This window comes from Aulonocara sp. 'chitande type north' Nkhata Bay, linkage group LG12 (genome assembly GCF_057382095.1).
Source record: "Aulonocara sp. 'chitande type north' Nkhata Bay isolate Kocher_YH1m ecotype deep benthic linkage group LG12, A_spYH_male_GT1.1, whole genome shotgun sequence".
NCBI lineage: Eukaryota > Metazoa > Chordata > Actinopteri > Cichliformes > Cichlidae > Aulonocara > Aulonocara sp. 'chitande type north' Nkhata Bay.
Window position 1 is genome coordinate 3,459,757 of NC_141355.1, and position 7,186 is coordinate 3,466,942.

Here is a 7,186-nt window from a genome sequence, read left to right on the forward strand (position 1 = left end):
TTCTCCCTCTCCCCTTCCTGACATTCCTGAATGAGGCTCGGAGTTGTAAAGTCCCTCTCTGTCATTACGCCCCTCTACTCCCCTGCTGTAGGCAGTGAGTTATGACTGGAACATGCCTCGCTTCCTACATGTTTCAGCTCTGTCTCGTGTTTTGCTCTAGTACAATGGCAAGGTTTGCAGCACTGGAGCCCTTAGTGAGTTCAGAATCAGAATCAGAATACTTTATTCTGATTCTGATTCTGATTTATTCTTTATTCAGAAATCACATTCAGCACACTATGGTTATGATAAATTAGGTGTGTGTTGGAAATTGTTGTAGCTGGCTCTAAACAGTCGTGTAGCTCTTCGGGATTTGGAAGCTACCATAAATAGCTTTGGCAGGCCGGCGAGCTTTCGGTAGGATTGCGAGCAAAGCTAAATGCCGTAGAGATCTTTAAGCACACCAACATTCAACGTTTTACATGCTTGGGTTCTGACAACAGTGAAACCAGATGGCGTTTTTACAGCAAACATACCTGTGTTGAGCTCAGTGCCTCAGGGTGGACAAGACCTGTCTATCAGCATTCACCAAGCACACTCCGCACACACTGAAGCTCACTTGAATCATTCATATTGAGGATCTGATTTCCAACTCGTCATGTACTTGGTCTGAATCCCTTGCTGTATTTTAAAATACGAGGCTCCCTGTTGCCATCATTTTTAACAAGCATAGGAGGCTGATGGAATTTATATTCTGAAATAGGCTGTTAATCATGACAGTGGAGGTCAGTTTTATTGCAAATGTATTAAATCCAGCCTTTAATAAGTGGTTAATGTTGTGAAAGGGTTTATTTTTTATCCAAACGAAGTGTAATTAAGTAGCTTAACACTAGCCGTCCCCAACCCCCATGCCACGGACCCATCCCGGTCCCGAGTCGTTTGGTACCAGGCCGCGAGAGTTGAGGCTCAGGTGTGAATTTACGTTTTTCAAGGTTTTTATCGTTATTTTTTTAATCGTTTTAATCGTTCACTCGGTTTTCCTGGGTCTTTTCCGTGTGTTATGAATAAATCTTCTTTTTTTGGTACCAGTACTGGTTTTATTTTGTTGACCTTAAAGGCCGGTCCGTGAAAATATTGTCGGAACAAATATTGTACTAAAGGACACCTGAAAACAAAAATGACAATCTCATTAAACCAGAATAAGTAAACTACTCAGCAGAAAAGTAAACCCGAGATTTCTGTTAGCAAGTAATAATCACGTGTAAAGGAACTGAAGGAACTGCGTTGCTGTTTGTTAACCTATCAGGCTCCTGTTCTGCACGACCAGCTCACAGTTTGCATTTTCACGGACCGGCCTTTAAGGTGTGACAGACACTTGCTTTTCAGATAAACATTAAAATGTTCCTTTGGGATGGGCTAACCTTGAACTATTCCTTAGTTATGCTGCTGTAGACGGGGGCTTGCTGGGGAATTTCCCATGATGCACTGAGCGCTTCTTCACTTGTTTTTACAATATAAATAAAATTGAATCAAAATAAATAGTAAATATTTCAGAACAAATGAAATATTTCCTGTTAACAGGAAGTGAACCAGGCTTTTTTTCTAGTGTTTGTTCATAGGTGATTGCTGGAGAGTTGTCTTGCTAATATTTCTAAGGATTTACCTTTCACTATGAAGCACCTTGTGATAACTGTTAACCCTACGGGGTGCTGCTGTAGCCTCTCATATTTTTACGGTAATGCAGAGGCATTCGCTGTGCATCCATAATCTTATGTTAGAGCGGTATAATACCACTTAATACACAGAAAAATCACATTTTCATACAAGTAAAATATGAAAAAAGTTAGTCACAAAATGACACAAACTGCTGATACTGCACTGTGATAAGAAAAGCAGCACTGTCACTTATAGTACCAGTTTAAAATGTAAAAATTTCACTTTAATTTGATTTAAATCAGTTTTTTATTTTTCATACATCAATTCACAACAACAGTCGCCTGAATGAGCAAGTACTTGGCAACAGTGGGAAGAAAAACTCCCTTTTAACAGGAAGAAATCTCGATTAGAACCAGGCTGAAAATATTTTCTGACCTACTCGAGTAAAATCTAACAAGGAAGATGCAGTTGGTGTTCTTAGTTTTAGTCTTAGGTTAAGGGATACTGCAGGTTCGAAGCAACGTTGCTAGGAGTGGCTGGAGAATAATGAAATTGTGTCATGTTACCAAAGCATTTATTTGTCTTTAAACTGAAATGTCACAGATTCCAGTTTATAATGCATCACCTGTACATGATAGACTCTGGAAAAGAATTAGCAGCGTTGACACTTGCAGGAATGCATTGCTGCCAGTTCTGTAGTTTGGGGTGATAGTTGACACTGCAAATGTAACCGGGGATACTCAACTTAAAAGCACAAAAGTAACGAGCACTTAGATTTATTATTGAAATGTATACTCAAAGCTTTTTTTGGTTGCTTGTTTGGGGGTTGGCTCTGGTGCTCACACTCTAGGTCACATCTGGTGACACATTACAGAGTTGAAAAACAACTCCAGCATATTGTCTGGTTCCAAATACTTCACATACACAGGCACACTCGTGAGAAAGTGCTTCTGGCTGACAGACTGACAAATCAGCATCAAGGGGGGTGGCCATTTTTGATTTGTCACAGGAGTATCTGGGCAAGGAGGAGGCATCTCCTGTCCTTCTCATCATAAGCATGTAAAAATATCTTGGCATCTTCTTGTGTCTTCACACAGTGTGAGGTGGAGGAGCTCAGGCAATTACACTCATCTGCATGTGTTAATATGATTAATTAGCAGGAATAAACACTTTCCTATGACACAAGCTACACGGTGAGCCACACACCTGCAGAAGCTCTGATAAAAGACAACGCCTCATGGCAAAGTGCCTTTTCATGAGACCCGCTAATTGGCATCTGAAAACGTTCCGGCTAATTAGGAAAAGGCAGATGAGGCTTGATTAGTTTGAATGCAAAGTGTAACTTGTGGTGTGGTGGGACTCGGGAATGTGCCAAGGTTTTATTTCTTCACCATCACGATACAAAGATAATTGTAATTGTGATCATTTGCATACGTTAATGAATTTGCGTGACGCTTCTTGATCAGACGTGGAATAAATAATTGATGCAGTATCAGCACCTAGCATGACAAGTGGGACGCTTTGAAATAACTAAGCGCATTAAGGTGCGAGTTTGATGGCTGCCATGCTCCCAGGCAAGGTGTGAAAGTAGAGCAGATGCTATCTTGTGCTTCCTGCACACGGCGCACTCTGTTGCCACTATCACACCAAGATTAGCTCCAAACTACGACAATGCGCTAAGACTTGAAACCTTTTTATATAGCATTAAAAAGGCATAGCGAGTTAGATGCAGCTCAAGGAAATGCATTTCAGAAGCATTGCAAAGTGGCAGAGAACAAAGAACAGCAACAGGAAACAAACCAGGCTGTGTGGGAGCTTTAATTGGAACATGGTAAACAGTAAATACATAAGATTTTTTCAAACGCCCTGGATGTAGAGGGAGCTACATCCCCTTTAATTAGCCTGCTTTCAGATTAAGCTTTATAAGAAGCAAGCAGCCACCGAGTCAGTCAACCTTGGGATATGCCCCGAGTTCAGCCTCCCAGGAGCTCCAGCAGCACAGATACAGGGATCATGTTTAATTGCTTCTGTAAATGGTCAGAGCTCAAGCCCCCCAATTCCATTCCTCAGGGTAATCAGGCATGTTTTCACCATACAGGGCGAAAGAGAGTGAGAGAGCCAGTAACATCCACCACGCTAGGTACCATGCCACATGTTGCCACTGTAATGCCACTAACGGGCTTAACCTCAGATCACTTTGTGACATGTTACAAGAATCGTTTTAATTGAATTTTTCTTTCAATGCCACATACCACCACCATCCCAACACAAACACCAAACACGCGTCTGGTAAAGAAACAAAACTATACAGCAGAAAAATAAAGTTGCACGGGATTGTTTTACTTTGTCGATGTGCAGGGCACAAGAGAAATCAACACGTGACAAAGCAGCGACAGGCTTTAAAAGCTTTCTGCTGCGGGTTAAAGGATTTCCAATGACTGAATATTTTCACATTTTTGTCATCCATCAATTTTATCTCCTCAGTGTCAGATCTCCAGGTGAACATGTACGTAAGAGCGAGATCAGGAGTTTAGTAATAAAAAAAATACAATTAAAAAATAAAAACAGTGATGCTCAGGGGAAAAAATGCCACAAGGCATCAAGCAAAAGTTCAGTCATTTTACAGCAGTCCATCAAATGTTCACTCAAGCAGCTTTTGCTCTCCTCCACTTGGCATCCAGCCTTTTGTCCTTTAAGAGCCTTTTGCTAGTGCAACTCCTGAGTCTTTGCATGATGCACAGACCACTTTAACATTGACCACAACATAGACGGGACTTTGCATGTAGTACAGAGGGTCTCTCTGATATGACGAGTTGTGGGATATCTTGAGTGAGAAACTGAGAAACTGTGTCCACTCTGGGAGGGGATGAGAAGCAGGTGGGTGGTGATGGGAATCCACAACAACGGCAACAGTAGCACAAGAGAAGAAAGGAGTGAAGCTTTGGAGAGGAAGGCAAGGGCAGCGCAGGGCACGTTTGCCACTCAGCATACCTGCAAATGAACAAACAAAAGCAGTGACCACAGAGTCCTGCATCACTTATCAAGTGCTCTCTTCATCTTCAAATTAATGCATAACAATGCACAATACCTGTTATTATTACAGTTCTAAACAGCAGTGTGACAGCAGCAGCTTTGAAAAGCAAGGAGATTATAGGACTGTTTACATGTTGCATTTCAGTTCTTTACAAAAATCAGTGCACATTTTTAATGTAATGTAGCGATACCGCACTACATTAAGGAAAAATGTCATTACAAGTAACAATTCAGTCATATTTGACTGAACAAGGGTTTCTAATGTTCTTTGCAGACTAGTGACGATGTCCAAGTAACCCAAATAATACATATCAAATATGTGATTTCTGACTTGTGAAACATTTTTGTTCAGTTATTTGAAAAATGAAAGTTTTTCTTCATAACACAGTGGCTGTAGTTCAGGAGCAGTTCATCTACCAATTTGAAGTTTGGTGGTTCGATCTGACTGCATTACAGCTATTAACTTTATTGGCTGTACTGTATGAATGTCAGACTTTCTGCATTTACGTTGTAGTCAGGTTACCACATATTTTTCTTCACTTTAATAATACCATCGGCCTGCTATTACCCTGTCAAAGAGGGAGTTAACAGAAGTTTCATTCCAGCACAGTGACGTTAGCTGACAGTGAATTTACACTCCGTCTTATTCACCTTCTGGTTTGTCAGCACAGAGCTGCTCTGGAGTGCTGGCAGGTGGCTGTTGAGCAAGGCAGCGCCCGGTCTGTCGTGCTCACAGAAAATTGTACCGTTGATGTAATGGAAGCGATCGCCAGGCATTAGTCTGTTCCTGCAAGTGGCACAGCTGAAACACTGCAGAGGATCGGGGAAGAAAAAAAATCTCATGTCAAAATTGAACGATTTTCAGTTGATGCTGGATGGAAGATATTAAAAATAAAACTCTACAATGCTGAAATTCTGTTGTAAAAGCACCTAAAACATCTTAAAAGAAGTCTCAAAGCGTGATTATATGTGGGTATAATTCCCTTTTCTCCTGACACATCTCCACTTCAAATCCTAGATGCTTCTGTCGAACAAGCTGCGGGAGATGAAGCACAGTAACGTGAGAGCTGGGGATTTACCTTGAGGTGGTAAACATTTCCCTGTGCCCTCATCACCATTTCGTTGGCTGGAATTGACTGGCTGCAGGCACTGCACGCCCCGCTGTGCCCAAACAGTCTGCAAACACAAAAACAAAGATTTGGTTTTGGTAAGATCTGCATGGCCTCGGAAATCTAAAAATCAGCAGCTTCCTTTCCCTCCTTCCTCTGGCTCTCACCTGATGTAGTCGCTCCGACAAAGAATCATGCCCCCTTTGCTGTAGCAGGTGGTACCGATGTCCCCCAGCTGGGCTTGGCAACAAGAGCACTTGAGGCAGCGCGTATGCCAGTAGCGCTCCATGGAGAAGAGCAGAAAGCGGTCGGCAATCTTCCCCCCACATCCTGCACAAGACCTGGGGTCTGACGGTACACCTGGCACTTGGCTGTTCACCATGATGCTGTGGCCCTCTGAGGCTCCTGAATACACAGGATGGGTGAGACGGGTGTAACCAATCAAGGTTCACTCACCCTTTAAAGATTTCAAAAACAACATTAATGCTATTAAATATCTGGAATAGATCTTAAGAGAACGGAGTTGGTTCCAATCTGAAACACTTTTTCACATTTATGGTTACACATGCTAAACGTTTACAAGGCTTCAGCATGACTGCAACATGCTCTAACAGGCTGACCTCAACAGAACATACGCAACATGAGAGAATTACTGTGATGTTTTTTACCCAGAATTCTTTGTGCACAGCGAGTAAAGCAGAAAAGGTCAAATATACAGTGTAGATTTGCATTCGAGAGCTGTGTAGTTTCAAAAGAAAGCTTTTTATGACAAAAATACCGGGAAAGGATTTACTCGCGTTACCGGTAGATCAAAGGTGTGTGCGCGCGCGCGCGCTGGAGGGGTGGGGAAAGTCACCAAATGTTACTTTTGGTAGAGTTCCGGTAACTGGAAACATCAAAAACTATTTCTGTTCGCGTCCTTTAGGTTTATATTATTATATCGTAGCCTAGATGCTACTTAATGACACGAGCTGCTAGCTTTGAAAGCGGAGCTGTGCTCAGAAATGCGCGCGCGGACGTAAAACAACAGGAGAAAAAGACGCGTTACCTTGCGGAGACGAAGCTTTTCCTCCTGACGAGAGAACTTTTTGAACCTGGAGAAATATTCAGCCTGCGCACGCTCAAAGCTGTGGCCCCACACTTAAGCTCGACATGCTCCAGGATCCATATCGCTCCAGAAAAGAACAAAACAGGATTAGCCACGGAACATTAAGCCCGGGACGGTAATAGTTGAGCAAACTCTCCCCGACGTCCAACTCCGCGGATAAATAACTAGACGTACGCGTGAGGACGACACATGACGCAGCTCGTGCTCCTCCGCTCTCCGTCACAGCTGTCTGTCTGTCAGCTCTCCCCTCCGTCTGACGCTTTTGACAGCGACCCTATTCATCAAATTCCGTAAGGGGGCT

General features: G+C 42.6%; 1 protein-coding gene across 2 annotated transcripts; it reads right to left on the bottom strand.

Annotated features, from left to right (window-relative positions):
- Positions 1-1,979: 1,979 nt before the first annotated feature.
- Positions 1,980-7,186, bottom strand: LOC147316677 (LIM domain transcription factor LMO4-B-like). 2 transcript variants are annotated; one of them, XM_086313206.1, is made up of 5 exons: positions 6,826-7,186; positions 5,945-6,234; positions 5,748-5,844; positions 5,320-5,478; positions 1,980-4,626 (listed from the first exon to the last, which is right to left on the bottom strand). In XM_086313206.1, the coding sequence occupies exons 2-5, from the start codon at positions 6,157-6,159 to the stop codon at positions 4,618-4,620; spliced, it is 480 nt and encodes a 159-aa protein (XP_086169332.1). In that variant the 5' UTR covers positions 6,160-6,234; positions 6,826-7,186; the 3' UTR covers positions 1,980-4,617. The 2 variants fall into 2 exon arrangements, with proteins under 2 accessions (XP_086169332.1, XP_086169331.1); XM_086313205.1 differs by having other exon boundaries at positions 5,945-6,182; positions 6,826-7,185.